Source organism: Myxocyprinus asiaticus, chromosome 14 (genome assembly GCF_019703515.2).
Source record: "Myxocyprinus asiaticus isolate MX2 ecotype Aquarium Trade chromosome 14, UBuf_Myxa_2, whole genome shotgun sequence".
In the NCBI taxonomy this organism is placed as follows: Eukaryota; Metazoa; Chordata; class Actinopteri; order Cypriniformes; family Catostomidae; genus Myxocyprinus; species Myxocyprinus asiaticus.
The window spans coordinates 18385669-18404901 of record NC_059357.1 but is presented as its reverse complement, the minus strand read 5'-3'; the positions used below and the strand labels follow the sequence as shown (position 1 = coordinate 18404901).

The window sequence follows — 19233 nt, the reverse complement described above, 5'->3', positions numbered from 1 at the left end:
AAGACCTACAATCAAGAATTATTGCTTTAAATAAAGCTGGAAAGGGTTACAAAGTTATACTGAAAAGCTTAGATATTCATCTGTCCACAGTTAGACACATTTTCTATTAATAGAGACGATTTAGTACTGTGGCTACTCTCCCTAGAAGTTGCCATCCAGCCAAGATGACTCAAAGTGCACACCACAGAATGCTCAATGAAGTAAAAAAGAACCCTAGAGTGACAACTAATGACTTGAAGGAATCATTGGAACTGGTTAACATCTCTGTTCACGAGTCTACTATACGGAAAACATTAAACAGCCATGGTGTCCATGGCAAGACACCACGAAGGAAGCTGATGCTTTCCAACAAAACATTGCTGTAAGCCTGAAATTTGCCAAAGACCAACTTGACACTCCACAACACTTCTGGGGAAATGTTTTGTGGACTGACAAAACTAAGGTTGAATTGTTTGGGAAGAACATGCAGCACTACGTATGGCGTAAAAAGGGCACCACATACCAAAATGAAAACATCATCCCAATGGTGAAGTACAGTGGAGAAAGTATAATGATTTGGGGCAGCTTTGCTGCTTCAGGGCCTAGACTACTTGGCATCAGAGGGAAAATTAATTTCCAAGTTTATCATGATATCCTACAGGATAATATCAGGGTTGCTCTGTGCCAGCTGAAGCTCAGTAGAAGTTGGGTGATGCAGCAGGGCAATGACCCAAAGCATCTAAGTAAATACACTACAGAATGGCTTCAAAAAAAGAAAATCCACCTTTTTTAGTGGCCCAGTCAGAGCCCAGACCTTAACCCAATAGAGATGCTGTGGAATTACCTCAAGAAAGCCATTCACACCAGACATCCTAAGAATATGACTGAGCTGAAGCAGTTCTGTAAGGAAGAATGGTCCAAAATTCCTTCTGAACGTTTTGCAGGTCTAATCCCCAGCTACTGGAAAAACGTGGTTGAGGTTACTGCTGCCAAAAGGATCAACTAGTTATTATATCCAAGGGTTCACTTATTTTTTCCACAGCAATGCAAATGTTTAATGGGATGTGTTCAATAAAGACATGGATTATAATTGTTTGTGAGTTGTTAGCTTAAGCACACTGTGGTTTGTCTATACTTGTGACTTTCATGAAGATGAGATCACATTTTATGAGCAATTAATGCAGAAATCCAGCTAATTCCAAAGGATTCACATACTTTTCTTGCTACTGTATATGAAAAAATATACAATATCTCCTGCCAAAATGCTGCGGGAAGCGGGTGGTGTCTCGCTGAAGTGCTGCGTTGTTTCAATGGCAAGCGTCTGAAGTGAAAAACCCATTCACTGAGAAGCTACTTGAATTAAAAAAATTCTGAAGAAATTGATATTTTGCACCATATATGCCATCTGCGAGCCTAAAGAGGCGGAGCTTAATCACCATTGCCAATCACAAGATTGGCGTTATTGTATAAGGGCTTCATCTAGTTGTCGGTGAAGGAATTCCCCTATAGCGTTTGTCACAATGTCGAGTGAACTGTAATCGAAAAGGAACTGTGAATTCTTTCACAGTACAGTTTTTGTCATTTAACCCTTGTTTGAGTGCTTGAGTCAACAGTTTACCTGAAAATATTACCTCTCAAAGCCTATAACACTTATTTTTCAGGTAAACTGTTCATTCTAGAACTTAAAGTAGGGTTAAATGACAAAAACTGTTCTGTGAAACATTTCACAGATCATGAAGGTCTATTTGAGCCTAGTATGACACCTGTGGACACTCAGTTTTTAGAGTTATTTATAAATTTATAAATTATAGGCATTTTATTACTTTAATGTCTTATATCCTTAATTTTACACAGTGCCAATGAAGCCATCAAACTAAGTAAAATCAATCTGTGAAAGTTTTCACAAATCAAGATGAGAGTGGTTTCACTCTTCTAGACAACTTATAGAGATATTTGCATTATAAAATAAGGAGTCACAATGTTAAAACCACTGACTGCGGAGCGGAGGAATGATGTCACTTGAATTCAACATTATTTACATGTACGACAGCGCACAGCAGATTTATAGCCAATCGAAGTCTGAATTTCAAACTGCAAACTATCTTTCTTGCAGTCACAGAGAGTAGGTTAGTGAGGACAAATAGGCAAAGAAAGAAAGAAAGAAAGAAAGAAAAAAGTGAAAGGAGTATAGGAACTAGGGAGAAAAAAAGAAAGAAATAGCAATAATATTCAAACTATGTACCCCATGGATACAACAGCCCTAAATCTCAGGAGACCTGAGCCACGTGATGGGTTTGCTATGTCAAACAGCTTCGTCTTTGAAAATAAAGGGGATCCTACTACTGGACAGACGCATTGTGTCGCCCGTTTACTAATTCTCCCCTTCAATTTTTCTTTTATGCTCAGATCTCTTAAACATTATGTTGTATACTTTCGTTGTGCTTCTTATTCTCTCGTCTACTCTTGATTTGTCAAAGCAGGATGTGATTGATAATATACTTATGAGTTTATCTAAGGGAATTACATACTTTGATGAGCAGGGCAGACACATCAACCTGGATGGTGTTGTTGGATACACAATACTTCAAGGTAAGACACTATTGTTAAGGTTTTTTTAATTTTTTTATAATACTACATTCTTAACAGTCTCGTTTGTTTGAGTGACATGCTACGGTCAGATTCTGCATGAATACAAGTTGTTTGTTTACTTTTTTACTGATCATGAGACAGCGACCAGTACAGAGAGCTTTTGGTGCGATATCTTGATTTTTGTCCTCCACTCCTGTAACTTTTCAAGAGAGTTAATTCTTTCCAAGAACTTCTTACCTTGATCAGACCTAACACACACAGATACACACGCACACACACACACTCACACGCACACGCACGCGCGCGCACACACACACAAAGATGAATCCCAACACAGGTTGTAAAATCAGTTGAACATCTGGTGAGGTTAATAGTCCGTCAAATGTTCAAAATTAAGCTTCTGTCTGCTTACATAATACAGCGCAGCTGCAGGAGGCGACACGAACTTGGCCGCACTCAGATTTTTTGAGTCTTTCTCAGCGCTCAGCTGCAGTTTCTATGTTGAAGCGACTAAACAGAAGCATGTCCACTGCTCTCTATGCTCTTCAGGATACAGATCCCAAATACTTCAAAGGTAAAACTCGGTAGAAAATCAAATCTATTCTACAAGATCCAGTCATGATGCAGATAACTAATGCATTGTGTCTCCTACAGAGTTTGAGCCCATATTGGACAGCTCATTTTGGTCACTGCCTGCAGAATGGAGCTCCACAGACCCCTCATTGGCTTATACCTCAGTGAGGACTATGGAGTGCTATGATGAGTATCTGAGTGACAAGTGCATGACTCTCCTTCTTGGAACATGGTAAGAAATTGTAGCATAAAATCAAATTCTCTTACATTAAAAAAATATTGCAACTACACCTGTTATTTTATGAAAAGGAAAGACAATGGAACCCCATGTATCGTCACTCAGTCCTGTAGAGACACAATGACGCAGTTTGGATGTCCACACTATTCCCTGTCCCACCAGCTACTCTACTTCATGATAGGAAAAATGGTAAAGTACCATATTAATCTTTCTTTTATCTCTAGCAAATGATTGTGTGCCCTTTGTTAAGAAAAAGAGAGAAGACTGTTGTAAATTTCTGAGGCACCCTGAAGTAAATTCTAAAGAACATATTTGAACAACCATCTGTTTGTCTTTAGTTTGACCCTTGTATCCTCTCAGAAAGGGTGCTCCAGAATGCTCAAGGGGGACATGAGATTGTCTCGTGTCAACATTACTGTGGAACACTACCAGAGAATCTTCTGCTCCAACATGATGAAGAGCAACCAGGATATTTTCAGGAATGGTCTTCCTGGTCAAATGCAAGACATCTTTATAGAAAACAGTTAGTATACGCTATAGAGTTATAAAACAATGTCCAAAGATTTGGCCAGGATTCAAAAGTTAGCCTCCACTTACTGTATTTTATTTATTTATTTTTTTACAGTTCTTTTATGTGGTTTAGTGGGATTCTCAGACTTCTATAAATTGGACTGGTTACAGTCTATTGTAACATGGCAAGATCAAGAAGTAGGTTGTTTTGGCAAAGAAGGTGAGTTACACAGAAATTAGTTAAAAATAATCTTATCCTATTGAAAATAAAAGGAATCCAGCTGGATATTAAGCAGCACATGTAAAGAGGTGTTACCGTTCAAGTTGTCAATTGCATAATTAATAATATTTTTTTTTTTTCTCCCAGAGGACATCTCCCAGGTCTTTGAGGAATTTTTGGATGTACCCCACAAACGGGTGAAAAGAAGGGAAAAAACACTTAAAGGTGTATACTAGCTCTTAGACTTTGCAATCAGGCTACTATTAGACATTCGATTATTTAATGTTGCATTATTGTATGATCGATAGATAGAAGTGTGTGAAACTGACTCTTGTGTGTTTCCTTTCATAGATGGCTGCTCAAGTCATATGACAGGAGTTGCAGTGAGTGCATTAGGAGGTTTTCTCAACTACTACCTTTCAGAGCAGGACATAACGAAGAGGCCCTTAATCTAAAGCCCATGCTCAGTGGTACAATAGGTCTCAAAACCTGCCTTCTTACCAGGCTTTTTAGTTGAATCTTGTATATAATTCTTTCATATATTATGTATTCTCTGTAAAGGAGTGGTAGGTTCACTCATGCCGTTTTGGTGCATTAACCATTAAAGGGCAAGTAAGGGCAAGTAGACTGTGAGAAGGGCAAGTAGTCAGGAAGACAAATTACAGGAAAATACTTTTGAATATATTCAAGAAATAAAGAAAACCTATTACATGAAGTTCTGTTTTTTTATTACATTATTATTCTGAGGAAGAATAACCAAACTGTACAATTTAATGCCTTTTATAATTTCGGTGTTGTTTGAGGCAACAACTTATGTAAGCATTATGCTGTTGTTGAATTGGGGCATGTTTTATTATTTTAGCAAAAACAAAGCTAAGTTACAAAATTTAAATGCCCTTCTTTGATGAATATTTTCTCTCAGTTTAACAAAGCTTTTGAAAGGAGCAGACCCCTATAGGTTCCTTATTATAGAGAATGCATTCTTTAAATGCATGTTTGATTTCAGTCCAAAAAAGCAGCATGATCTCTCAAAAGCTGCTCAGAAAGTACAGACTAAACGCCATGTATCTTATTAGTCAAACAACCACCAATCCATGAAATCTTGACTCTTCAAATTTTAGTATAATGACACATTCATTAAAATGCTACTGAGAAGATTCTGGTCTGTGCTTAACATTTGCCCAATACTCTGTTCTAATATAGATAAATTAAGTTTTGCAAACATATCCATTAAGGATTACTCATTCCATCCTGTGACTTCATAGAAGAGAGCTTTAATCAGGCGTGATTCATACGTGACAGTGTTCTTGCCGATGTGCATGCGGTTCTCCTCCAGGGGCTGCTCTATGATGGCAAGAACATCTTTCCCATACACTTGAGAGGGGGGTAAAAAAAAAAAGTCATTAGTCCCATGGAAAACATCAGGATTTAAATTTAATTCGCGACAGCTTTAAAAAAAAAACAGCGTTTAATCCCTACTGAATTAAACAATTAAAACAGCAGCGAAATGATAATCACTAGATTGGAGTTTGCAACGTTGCATATTACTGGAAAATTAAAGCCTTGTATTGACACAATTGTGCCACATCTGAAACAAGATACGGCACCTGTTTTAAAGGGACTATTTGTGATATCAGACCATCTCCATAGCAAGCCGTCTCTTTAGTGAATATATACTTACATTCACAGTGCTCCAGGAACTGAATGCACTCTTGCACCACTGAATCTCTGAGCATGATCATGTGTTTGGCCATGTTTTCCAGCAGTGAGAGGAAACATCTTTTAGCATAGAACCACGTGTCTGTTCCAAGCTGAAAACACAAGATGTCAGTGTCATTCCAAGCACAAAGGACTCTGTAATATCACAGGGAAATAGCATATGACAGCTATGAAAGACTTGTAAATATCAGTTGATACAAAAGCGACCTTGCCACCAATGGAATCTCAATGTGTTTACAAGGCATGCTTATGTTTTTAAACAGTGACCTTGGATTTGGCATTACCAGGTCTTGTGACTGTAGATCTCTAAAAGTTTTATACTATTAGATGTAGTTCAGAAGCATCTAGAAGAGTCAAAGGGGTCCAAAGCCAGAAGGAAGTGCAGTAAAAGACATGAGAGCAAGAATGCTGAGGTCTTTAAGTAACACTGTTTACACAGCTGGTTACAATGTAGACCTCTTTAATAGATATTTTTGGACAGACAAAAAATAAATAAATAACATGTTGAATATCTTGGTAACTGATCTGAAAAATGTGGGATGTTCTAACCCACTAAACAATTTACTAAATATGAAATATTGATTACCTTCTTGTTGTATGGCTCCAGACTCTTTATGACACGAGAAATGCCAAAGTCATAGTTCCCTTTAGCACAATACAAAGTCCTGTAAAAAAATAATGTGTATGTAATACATGTCATTTACACTGTGCGCATGATGTCTCTAAAATGAAAGACACAGAGAACCTCATTTTCTTTTATCTTTGGACAAAATTTGTGCAGGCTCTCAATATGTCATCTTTATTATATTTTGTGTTATATTTTAAACAAAGAAAATGAAACAATGTCTATAGATTCAAGATCAACAATCAAATCCTTATAAGTATTGTGCCAATGGAAGTATTAACACAATTTATTGTTTTTATGTTGTACATACCCTATTACAAGGTTGACAATACACAGATGAAAAATCTTTTTGTCTGGATCATCATAAGAGATCTGCTCCTCTTCTTTCTCTATCTTCCTCATCAGTTCCTCTGCCTTTATACACACACAAGCAGGCCATAACAAGAAAAAGAAAAATAGAGACAGCAAGAAACACAATGAAATAAGGGTTACTAGTACTACATTAATTGATTACAGTTATATGTTTGTATTAAAATCATTTTTTTACCTCTTCATTTTGGCTGGTCATGATGTATGACACGCACAGATTAGCAAGAACAATTGCACTGACGTTGAGGATCTACACAACAAAATGTGACCGTTAATTGTTTGCAAGGATTCTAATAAAAGCCGGCAATTGCAAAATGAAGTAATAAACAAACAAAACACCATGCAGTAAAACCTCATGCATACACGCAGCAAGACTCGAAGAGTCACAGATCATTTTACCGAGGGTTTTGTTTTGCAGGGACACTCTTGAATGTTACACTGTTCCAGCTAGCAAGCAAAGGAGCAAAGAACACTATGTAAAATGTTTAGATTTGTGATATAACTGTCTGCCAAATACTTCAACCAATACCACCCCTCTTATCACAACCAATAAATGTATGCAAACCATTTCCAGCAAACCTTTTTAAACGTTGGGGGGGGGGGGGCATTGGTGTAGCTGTAATTCATTACAATCGTTTACTGGAAATAGGTTGTTCACTGGGGAATGGGCCACGAAATCCCTTCTAGGTAGGCTTCATCTCCTTAAGGAAACCAGCCATAAATTTTAAAACTGTATTCTGCATTTAGTTCGGGCTATTTTAAATGCATGAAATGTCTTATACACAATCTACCCATGAGACATCAAATATTAAATGCAAATTTTAGATTCCTCTTGAGCTCCATGTTATTATCTTATCTTATTGTGTATCAAAACAACATCTGGAACCCACTGTTTATGGTAAATACTAGTGGTCAGAGTAAGTATTCCGACATTTTGAGCTGTTATGCTCATTGGAGACCCGGGTTCGAGTCTGGCTTGGGTCGTGTTCCCATCCCTGTCCCCTATCTCTCACCACTCAAATCACTTTTTCTGTCATTTGTAAGAGTTATACTTGGACACAATAATATTAAAAGTAAGTCTGGGAATCACCTGGCACCTCACAATGCAATACATATTGCAATACACATCACAATTCGATATATTACGATACATTACAATATCATAGGGCTGGGTATTGAAACAGATTTCTCAATTCGATTCCGATTCACAAGCTCTCAATTCGATTCGATATAGATTAATATGGGTATATTTCAGTTATAATGTCCCTTTTGCTTACATATGAAAGAAATTCTCTCTCAGGTAATGCTGTTAATTATACAGGGGACCTTCTAACTAGGTACATTATGAAAATATAAAATATTACTAATTATATTTTATTCGTTTTTCATCATCCTGGTCACATTTTGTCTTTTTAAAAATGAACAAATTCATGTATTCAATCAATAAATAAGATATGATATTTCATATGTTTATTGTTTAATTGCATAATTTATACTATTTACAAATATATACATTGATTTGTTGAACATGCGCTAAAACCAGTACTGTCTCTTTAAGAAAACCAGCATTTCTGTAAAGAGCATCAGTAAATAAGTGCATGTTAACGAGTGAGGACTCAAATGGCTTTATCTCATCTGCGCCATGCATGATTAGAATTAAATATTAATTTTGTTGTTTTTGATCAACAACTGACTGTAAAGAACAGAAAGTGTATTAAAAGAGACATTATTCAATGACAAATGGATCACGTGGATCTCATCTTTGGACACGCATTACACGGAACAACTTTTACTCTTAATATGCAGTGAAAAGATCTCGCTGCTGAATACTACACCAATATACTACACAATTGGTGGTGAGTAAAATGTAAACATTTACCAGCCAGGCCAAATATACTGTATATGTTTCAGTCGCATAGTGCGAAATTTGGTTGCAAATGCAAGTGATTTCGTCTAATTGTAGTAGAGGGTTGCGCATAGGGTAAAAGATTGATCTTGGGATTTAAGAATCGATATTGAGATCGTTCAAATGAAGATTACGATGCACTGGAAAATCAATATTTTTACCCACCCCTACAATATCATGATTTGATTACAAATCAATTCCAATTGTAAATCATTTCATATATATTTCAATTATATACTGATGTCAGATAAAGAGTAGGTAGCTGGAAACATCAAGTTTTTGTCTCTTGGTGAGCTCATTAAATTGATTTGGAAGTAACAGTGTACCAACTTTGTTGGGTGTTTACATAATATGAATACAAAAATAGTTTAATATAAATATCGATACAATATCATGGGAAAAAGTATCGCGATATATCAATATTTGTTTGCATCGACACAGCCCTAAAGGAAAGTATATTGCATTTACAAAATACATTTACAGTTAAAAGTATCAGAAAACCTAATATGACAGAGAACATGAAACAAATGAACATTCAATATTATCAAACTTACGTTCTCATAATGTTTCTTAACTATGGGCTCATAAAACCCAATGGCTTCTTTATATTTGTTATCTTGCATGAAGAGCACATGAGCAACATTAAGTTTCCAAGTGTCATGCTCATTGCAGAACTCCAGTGATTTGTGGAAAATCTTTTCTACCATGCTGTAGTTCTCACGGTTCCAGTAGATTTTGGCTTGTGCCATTAATACAGGAATGTATCTTCAAAAGAAAATACATAGCGCATTAGCTAAAAACACACCTTTTTGGAATTCATCTTGATTAAACTGTCAAAAAACTAAACCTCAAGTTTCCAAATTCTGCTTGTACTGTATTAACTAGCATTTCTACTGCATTTTAGCGGCTTGCTTGGGTAACTGTCACAAACACAATATTATGAAAAAACTTTCTAAATGTAATGTAGCTATGTATCTCTTCAGAAATAATAGTATTAAGAACTAAAAATAATTTACACTGGTGACCATTTCACATGCATTTACATTAATGGAATAATTAACATAAATGTTGCCACAATATAACTAATGTGTTTACCTCTCAAGAACCTCATCATAGTCTTGGACATATTTTTTTAAGGATTCTTCATCCCGGTTGTGTCTTGCTTCTTGCACCTTACAGGAAACAAATAAATGTGGCATTTTAATTTGACAATTCAGGTTTATATTTGCATTGTGATACACTTATTACATAAAATATATCTGTTATGTTATGGTGTTAATTTAAAAAATAAGGACTTTTGATATCACAAAAAATGCAATAATAGTAATAATAATAATATACTGCATATATGCAAAGAATAATAACAATCTTTTACATAGTCAGAGACAAATACTTGATACAAGTATGCATGCAGGCAGTGAAAAGGCAAAATGCCAGGATGTAACCTGTTTCGTAACCTTGCGTAACTGCTCAGTCAGTTTCCCAGCAGTTTCCTCAAATTTTCGAAAGGCCTGTGTCAGATAAAAAAAAGGCATTGTCATTCAAAAACAAATGCTCTAGATACATCACTAAATACTTGTCAACTCATTCATGCTTTAGTGTTAAGACAGCTTACCTCCTCAGGTGCAGTCTGACATGTGATCATGGCATCCAGGAACTCATAGAGGTACTATAAAAATGAGAACAAAACATGAGCCCTAAAGATGCAAATAAATGTCTGAATCTGATACATGTAGCCAGATTTGACTTATAAATATGTCAATATGAATAGGACAGCTCTATTATCAGCTGATGTGTTATTACTTGAACTGCACTATGGCGGAGGAATCCATCAGTGAAGATGTTATTATTGGAACAACTATCTGGGACACTAAATAGTAAAGTTTAAGACTTGTATCTACATGATGGCATTTTTATAAAACTGACAGTCAGTATGTTTACATGCGCAGTTGTAATCGAGCTACCTCTGTTTTTTTGCGTAGTCAAGCTACAGTCTTCCTCTGTCTGGATGGGTGTAATAATCAGAACATGTAAGTACCCCCCACATCAGTTGTGGTCTGATTAATGTGAATACATGGAGGATAAGCTGAGCTATAATCGCTTAATCTAGGTCTTTTAGTCCGACTTCATAAAAATTGGATTGTAATTTCAGTCGGACTAATGTGTTTACATGACATTTTGAAAAGATGAATTATTGTTTTAGTCCAACTGAAATCAAACCTTTAAAGTGCATGTACATACGTACAGACTGTAAAATGTTGATGGCAAATAAAATACGTTTAACAAACATGATACCAAATTTGGCCTTACCGGTGTGAGAAACTTGTATGTGAGATGGGCATTTTCAGCCAGAACATCTGCAGCAAGGTCAAAGTACTACAGACAACAACAACAACAACAACAAAATAAATAAATAAAAACAGCTCTAATTAAAGCAATAAATGAAAGTGTCTCTAAAGATTAGCAAGTCATTGGCATCATAGTAGGGGGTGCACAGAAGTATCAGTTGCCAATATTTATCGGCCAATTTATGACCAAATTAAAACCGTCTGCATATCGGTAATAAGCATGAAAACGGCAACATGAAAAAGTGATGGTTGATCTATAATTAATTAGTTACATTGTAAAAACTCAGAAATACTAACAGCCACAATATCTAGAAGGGTTGGCATTCCTAAGAAAATTTTATATTTAATTTTTATTCTGTATCATTCTTATTTTAATGCAGAAAAAATGCCATAAATGGATGTGACAGTTGTGAAGGTGGCAATTCCCAATAGGCTACATGATGAGAGAAACCATCCAAAATGCTTTGAAACAAGCAGACTTTGATTTCTGAGATATCAGTATATCCATTAATGTTGCATGATTGACTGAATTAAGATTGAAATTGCAATATTGCTTTGTGCTATTATAACTAAACCTCGAAAGGCTGCATTTTAAACAGCAAAAACAGAAGTGCAAAACTGTTTTAAAAGTACAAAATAACCTTTTTTTTTTTTCATATCAATCATCATGTTATTATATTTGGTAAGTTTTTGTATCTTTTTTTCTTATATGTATCTTTCACTGTGGCTCTATTATTTATTGTTAGAACAGTGAAAAAGCTTTTGTACCTCTTTGTAAATTTTTAAAGCATTTCTAAGTAATGTTTCTAAGTAGTGATCTGATGACAAATTAAGGTAGCCTAAGCTGCAAAATATCGGTATTGTTGTTCATATTGGCCTAAAGGTTTTTGTTAAAATCGGTATGTATCAAAAATGTTTATATCAGTGCATCCCTGTATCATTGCTTTAGAGCTCAAGATAACTCAAGAAAAACATTCTATTCTGCTTTCAAAGAGATATCTTCATACGTAACTTCAATTATGGGACTTCAGGTCAAAACTTTGTCACTTAATAACAGTTAAGAGTAAAGTAAACTCACCTCGTATTTACAGTAGAGCAAAAGTAAGTTACCAAATGTAACAGGAGGGAAGGGATTTTGCTGAAGGAGAAAAGCAAGCTTCTCAAACCCCTCAGTAGGCTTGGAGTCCATATTCATTAAGGCCTGGTTGTGAAGGGTGACTGGATCCAATTCCTAAATATATTGGGGGAAAAAAGCTTTAAGAAAACCATACTTAGTATTACAGCAGACATAATCATAATTTCTGTGGCTGATTGCCTTTAACTGATTAGAATACAGACCAAATTCCAAATGTGAAAGTTTTTTGTATTCATATAAAGAGATTAAAAAGTTCTAAACATAATAAAAAGATAAATGCTACTAAACCACAATCTGTGAAATCACATTTATTGATAGTAAATCACCACTGTGACATTCTGTTTCACTAGAGGGCAGTAGATGGCTACATTCGCTTGTGCATTCTATAATAGAAATGGATAAACCTTCTCTAGATAAACTAAAAACACAGAACTGAGGGTGATCTAACTATATTCTAATAGTGAAACTGCATTGCATATTTGTTAAATTAACCTCTGTTATTTTGAAATGTTATTTGTATATGCTCTCTTTCAAGTAAAACTAAATGACATCCCCTGTTAATATTTCTTTGCGCAACACCCTGAATTCTTATTACAATCTGGTACATTTCTTGCCCTGGCCCTAGCTACAGAAGCAGCATTTAAAAATACCTTTCATGCAGGGAGAAAAAGTGTATTTAATGAAAGCTTATGCAAGACGGATCAATGTTTGGACTCATTAACTTTCTGTAGGTGCCAGAACAAACTAGCACAAAGACATGTCTCTGCAGCCCACCATCATTCCAGCCAGCAGGTGTGGGCTTATTGGTTATACAATGCAAACCCCAGCACAAATGGATTAAACCTCCACCAGAATAACAAGAACCTTTCCGTTATTAGAGTGTGACAAGAAGGTTTTGACAGAATTAAACTTCTTGTGAAAATGACTGCACATGGTCTGTCAATATTGGATAAAAAATGTGAATTGGCATGCCTATGAGACTGATTCATAAGAAGGTATCCTGTAAGAGTGAGCATGCTCAGATCACACAGCATAACTAATAAGGAAAATATTCTCTTGACAGGCATCTCGTAATATCTGGCAGCCTTTGTTTTTTCATTGCAACAGAAATATATAAAAAACTTAATTCAAATCTGACTTAAAGGGAAAGTTCAGCCAAAAATGAAAATTCTGTCATAATTTATTCACCACCATATTGTTCCAAACCTGTATAACTTTTTCTTCTTCTGTGGAACACAAAAAGGGATGTTAGGCAGAATGTTAGCTTCAGTCACCATTCACTTTCATTGCATAATTTTTCTATACAACGAAAGTGAATGGTGACTGAGGCTAACATTCTACCTAACATTTCTTTTTGTGTTCCCAGGAAGAAAGAAAGTCTTAACAGATCTGACAATGATAACAGAATCATTATTTTTTTTTAGTGGAGTATCAATTTAAAGGGATAGTTCACCCAAAAATGAAAATTCTCTAATTATTTACTCACCCTCATGCCATCCCAGATGAATGACTTTCTTTCTTTTGTTGAACACAAACAAAGATTTTTAGAAGAATATCTCAGCTCTGTAGGTCCTTACAATTTAAGTGAATGGGTAACAACATTTTGAAGCTACAAAATGCACATAAAGGCAGCATAAAAAGTAATCCATAAGACTCAATTGATTAAATGCATATCTTCAGAAGCGATATGATAAGTGTGGGTGAGAAACAGATCAATTTTTAAGTCCGTTTTTACCATAAATTCTCCTCCCTGCCTAATAGGTGGTGATATGCATGAAGAATGTGATTCGCCAAAAACAAAAGAAGAAGAAGAATGTGAAAACTGATAGTAAAAATACTTATATTTATCTGTTTCTCACCCACACTTATTGTATCGCTTCTGAAGATATGGATTTATCCACTGGAGTCTTATGGATTACATTTATGCTGTCTTTATGTCCTTTTGGAGCTTCAAAATTTTAGTACCCATTCACTTGCATTTTATGGACCTACAGAGCTTAATTTCTCTTCTAATTTCTCTATCTTTGTTTGTGTTCAGCAGAAGACAGAAAGTCATACTGAACTATCCCTTTAAGATACTGCTAGAATCGGAAAAAAACAGTAATGTGCTACATAGTGTTACAATAGTGGTAATGTAAAATATATTTTTAAAGCAGTTTGAGTACCTCCTCTGATCTGGGGGGCATATCAGTCAGTGCCTCCTGTGCTGCAGCATCTGCAAAAAGACAGATATATGGGGCCAATATCACTAAACTGAATATGCATTTCCTCAAGTTTAATAGTAACCGCTACATAAGACAGACAGAACAGAGCAGTCTATCACCCCAGGCTGAATTACAATTATACAGAAAGACACTAAGCAAAACACTACTGCAGACCTCATGCTTAATGCAAATGCCACTTTGAATCTGGAGAGGCCACACATTCTTTTAATGGATTTGTGGTTTATTATGAGACATGAATATATTGAGAGCACATCTAAAAGTGTGAAAGGAATTCTTCTTAGTGCAACATCAGGTCAGCCTCTTTATTTGTACTCACAGTTCTTCAGCTGGTATTCAATAGCTGCTTTCAGATTAAAAGCTTCGATCAAAGCGGTTTCATGCAAGACAAGGGTGTTGCCAACACTTCTTACATCAATGCCTTCTGTTGTCATGCCAATACTGAGTTCTATCGAAACAGGAATACAATTTAAACATATCAAAAGCACTGGCACTACAAAGATGCCAGTCATTATGCATTGATATTCACCGTACAACACAGTTCACCTTATAACACCTAAAAGAATTTCAGCTATATATACCTGGATGCTCTCTGATTCCACGTTCAATGATTTCTGCAATATATTTGAGTGCTGAAGCATACTGCTTTAAACTGTAGTAACAAAGTGCTATGTTGTATGCCAGATCTGTAACAGAAAAAAATGATACACCACCTGGCTCAGCTAGTTTAAGAAAAATTCCACCAAAAAAAAGTCCACACCACATCAGTTTCTATAAAAATCTAAATTACTACCTTCAGGAAGTGTGGTCAACCAGTTATTGTGATGTTTGTTACTATTGGCAATTTTTTTTTTCTGTTTTGTCTATTAAGCTCAACCACACACACACACACACACACACACACACACACACCACACGATTATAGTTCAAGTAAACCAGTGAAGCATATGCTCACCTGGCTGGTAGCCAAGTACATTCATAGAGGACATAAACTTTTTGCAAGCTTCTTCATACTCTCCCTCCTTATAAAGCAAACAACCAAGATCCACATCGTAGTCTGGATCCTCCTGAGGCAACTGCTCAACCAGAATCTGGAGATGCAAAAACAAACATTCCATCAGAATAAACAGTAATTCCTGCTGCATTCTTTGGTCAGATGGTGATTAATTTTCCACATGTGCCACAGAGTTCTTACTGGATATTTTAAAGTATGCCCATAGAGCTGCTTGTTTATTGAGAGAAAAAAAAAAAGCTTGCCTTTGCACCTGAAAAGTCCTCCTCCCCATATTTGATAGCAGCTTGCAGTTTGATCATCTATTTTGAAACAGGACAAATACATATATTTACAAAAACACAGGCATTAAATGTTAGGAATTTGCAACATGCTTTTGCCGGGACTTGTTAAATTATATAAATCACATTATATATACAAACAACTATTGAGGACCAGATAAATAATAAATGATATTTAAAATAAATATATATGCAAATAAATAAAAAAAATGAAAAAGTATACATACAAATAAATAAATAAATATATTTATTTATTTATTAATGTGACATAAATTAGTATTTATACTTTTGTTTCCTTATTTATTTGTTTCCACATTTATTTTTCCACATGTATTTATTTCCTCGTTTATTTACTTACAAATGTATTTCTACATTTATATTCATGTATATATTATATATACACAGTATACAGTATATGTATATATTTTTACATATATTTATTTCCACATTAATTTATTTCCTAATTTATTTGTGGTAACTGGGGGTGTTTGGGGTTTCTACTTCAGACATAGCAGTCAATCTCAGAGTGCTCAAGAGTGAAGCTTAGAGGCCACAGTGACATATTTTTGTTAACAAAATTGAATGCGAGACTACAGACTTGAAATACAGTATAGCCACAGATGGATGTGGACTTGCATTTAGAAATTGTGAAATATACCTCATAAATAAATAAATGTGAAAATATATACACTGGTGTTCAAATGTTTGGGGTCACTTATTCTTTATTATTATTTTGTTTTTCTTCACATTTTAGAATAATAGTAAAGTCATCACAACTATGGAATAATAGAAATGGAAATATGTGAATTATGTTGTGACTAAAAAAAAATTCTACATAAATCCAAACTATATTATATTTTAGCATCTTCAAAGTGGCCATACTTTGCCTAGATTTTGCAGAAATGTACTCTTGGCATTTTCTCAACCAACTTCTTGAGGATCACACTGGGATGCTTTTTAAACAGTATTGAAGGAGTTCCCATCTATGTTGGGCACTTATTGGCTGCTTTTCTTTATTATTTGGTCCAAGTCATCAATTTCAAAAAGTTTTATTTATTTTTAATTTTTTTTACTTTAGTTTTAGTTTTGTAATGAAATAAATTAATATGTTGGCACAATTCTATTTTTGTCTACAAAAATAATTTCAAACATTTAAGCATACACCTTCAGATCAAAAGGTTTTTTTAAGATTTTGAGAAACATTTCAGACAAGTGACCCCAAACTTTTGAACGGCAGTGTACATGTATAAATAGATACATGTGGAAAAATAAATATTGAAGAAACAAACATATAAATATATAAATAAGGAAATAATAGTATAAATATACTCATTTATGTAATATTTATCAAATGTCTATATTTATTCATTTCTATGAACTTTCATTTTTTATATTTATTTGCAAATACATTTCTTTATTTCTTGATTTTGCCATACTTGGTCCTCGATAAACAACAGCCACTTAACCAAAATACTTTTATCGATGAATTAAATTGTCAAGGTTTTAGGGTTTTGTTATTGTCTTTTAGGATCACAAACAATATTACAGATATTAAAGACATATGATGTACAGATGTTAATGAGTAGGCACCTTAGTATGACTTGTAGTGCTGTCCAACAGGAATGTAGCTTTCATGGCCTCTGGGAAGGCACACGCTCCGTAAAGGGACTGGGCATAGTAGAGTTTGTAGTCTTCCACCTCTGGGTGAAGCTGTGTCAGCTGTTCATAGCACTCTGCTGCGTTAGTGAAGTCTTGCATGTGATAGTAGCAATAACCTATGAGCGAGAGCGCAGCCCTTGACTAGAGAAAAATAGAGATTTCAGAATGTAAAATTGTGCATTTTAACAGATATAATGCAACCATACATACATCTTTAATCATACTTTACACAGCAAATCCGGATTAATTAATTTGAAGCGTAAAAAAAAAAAAAAGTGATTTCTTTTAGTTTTTTTATACATCTGCTTTCTTTTCCCGAATAACAGAGAACAAAAAATGATTGATTTATTACATGTGAAGAATAAATCGAGTTTGTTGCTGTCTACTTACTTTTGTGTGTTTCTGATGTTCTTTGCTCAGAATATGAATTGCGTCTCCATAACGCCCCTCTTTGATCTTACAAAAATAATATTAATGGTTAGTAAACAGTCCCATGACAAATGTTAGTTAAATCGTTTTGCTAAAAACGCAAACTGCAGCATATCTGACCGATGAAAACTAACCTAGCCTATTAGCTTGAGCAGCTAATAACTCACCATTTTATACACGGTGGCCGTGTATTCGCCGTCTTTGATCGTTGCTAGCGGCATGACCAAATCCTACCGCCAAATATAGTTTTATCCCATATAAAAAACGCAAAAATTAGAAAGTTATAGATTCAACACGCTATGTTTTCACAGACACAACGCAACCGTCTGGTTGCTTCGCAACTGCGCCAGAAACGGATGTGACGTAATGATAATGCGTCTCTTGTCTGAGCGGATGATGAAAGACATTTATTTATCAGTAGTAAATACTAATGCAATATCACTTTTCTTGTTTCTTTTATTAATCATTACTGTAGTTGTATTTTACCCGTAGTTTCACGTTAAAAAAATTAACAAGAAATTAAAAATCACCCCAAAGTGGCAAATGACACAACATGATTCACTAAATAGAGTTAATTGTATTAAAATTGCGCTTGTAAATGTGCATTTTAACGTTTATATGTAATAAAACATTACTTCATGTTAAACCCTTAAACAGGCAAGAGTGGAAAATGATTAGCAAAAAAATCGTTTCAAGTCACTTTTTATATCATTTGGACTTAAGGAAAACATATCCAAAGGAATTTTTGATATATTTTGGATTTTCTGAGTTGTACCTCCCAGGATACGTTGCCCTATTAAGGTACAAACAAGTAAAAGTCATCAATATTTCTGTGTTTTATTTGATGAAAAAAAAAAAAAAAGTTTCTGACTTCCCCTCTTATTTTAAAACATATCAGACACGTGTGTGTGTGTGTGTGTGTGTGTGTGTGAGAGAGAGAGAGAGAGAGAGAGAGTGTGTAACAAAACTGAGAAACGTTTAGCTTTAAGGTTGCATGTATGACATGTGTAAATGTAATAAATGTGCAATATTGTGGGCTAACCCTTTTCTTCCCTCAATCTGGCAGCTGACCTCAGGGGATACCACACTTCAAAATGTGCTAAATAACAGCATGAACAACATATGACTTAATTTTCTTCTTCCGCATCCTTAAGACAACGATCACAATTAAAATAAGCAGTTTTATTGTTTTGTTAGTTGTTTTGTTTTTTACTGAAGAAAAGTAAGATTAATATATAATTGATTATCACAAAGTCATCATGTCCTGCACCATGGGTGGCCATGTTGGTTTTAGGTCAGGCTGACTTAATGATCACATAAAATTTTAACCAAGTCATGTAACCCACATACTCAAAACAAACCCAACTATGATAAATGATAACAAAATTGGGTGATAACCCACTATAAGAAACTAAAGAG

General features: G+C 34.9%; 2 protein-coding genes across 4 annotated transcripts; one reads left to right on the top strand and one right to left on the bottom strand.

Moving 5' to 3' along the window:
* Positions 1-1739: 1739 nt before the first annotated feature.
* Positions 1740-4676, top strand: LOC127451701 (UPF0764 protein C16orf89 homolog). The gene is made up of 8 exons (XM_051716587.1): positions 1740-2568; positions 2990-3142; positions 3223-3373; positions 3451-3568; positions 3740-3902; positions 4005-4109; positions 4257-4334; positions 4461-4676. Exons 1-8 carry the CDS (start codon positions 2400-2402, stop codon positions 4562-4564), a joined length of 1041 nt encoding a protein of 346 aa, XP_051572547.1. The 5' UTR covers positions 1740-2399; the 3' UTR covers positions 4565-4676.
* A 144-nt stretch (positions 4677-4820) lies between these two features.
* Positions 4821-18162, bottom strand: flr (fleer). 3 transcript variants are annotated; one of them, XM_051716584.1, is made up of 19 exons: positions 17982-18162; positions 17776-17841; positions 17317-17526; positions 15691-15747; positions 15389-15524; positions 15015-15119; positions 14753-14881; positions 14377-14426; positions 12155-12307; positions 11039-11104; positions 10344-10397; positions 10174-10239; positions 9824-9900; positions 9283-9493; positions 7001-7072; positions 6764-6867; positions 6415-6493; positions 5791-5920; positions 4821-5483 (listed from the first exon to the last, which is right to left on the bottom strand). In XM_051716584.1, exons 1-19 carry the CDS (start codon positions 18033-18035, stop codon positions 5347-5349), a joined length of 1956 nt encoding a protein of 651 aa, XP_051572544.1. In that variant the 5' UTR covers positions 18036-18162; the 3' UTR covers positions 4821-5346. The 3 variants fall into 3 exon arrangements, with proteins under 3 accessions (XP_051572544.1, XP_051572545.1, XP_051572546.1); XM_051716585.1 differs by having other exon boundaries at positions 10186-10239; XM_051716586.1 differs by lacking the exon at positions 15015-15119.
* Positions 18163-19233: the final 1071 nt, after the last annotated feature.

Coding starts and splice junctions, on each gene's coding strand:
- LOC127451701 (XM_051716587.1), top strand. CDS start 2,400: ATGTTGTATACTTTCGTTGTGCTTCTTATTCTCTCGTCTACTCTTGAT. Junction 2,569..2,989: donor TGGATACACAATACTTCAAG/GTAAGACACTAT, acceptor TACATAATACAG/CGCAGCTGCAGGAGGCGACA. Junction 4,335..4,460: donor AAGGGAAAAAACACTTAAAG/GTGTATACTAGC, acceptor TTCCTTTCATAG/ATGGCTGCTCAAGTCATATG.
- flr (XM_051716584.1), bottom strand. CDS start 18,035: ATGCCGCTAGCAACGATCAAAGACGGCGAATACACGGCCACCGTGTAT. Junction 12,308..14,376: donor TGCCCCCCAGATCAGAGGAG/GTACTCAAACTG, acceptor CAATATATTTAG/GAATTGGATCCAGTCACCCT. Junction 6,494..6,763: donor ATTGTCAACCTTGTAATAGG/GTATGTACAACA, acceptor ATTTTTTTACAG/GACTTTGTATTGTGCTAAAG.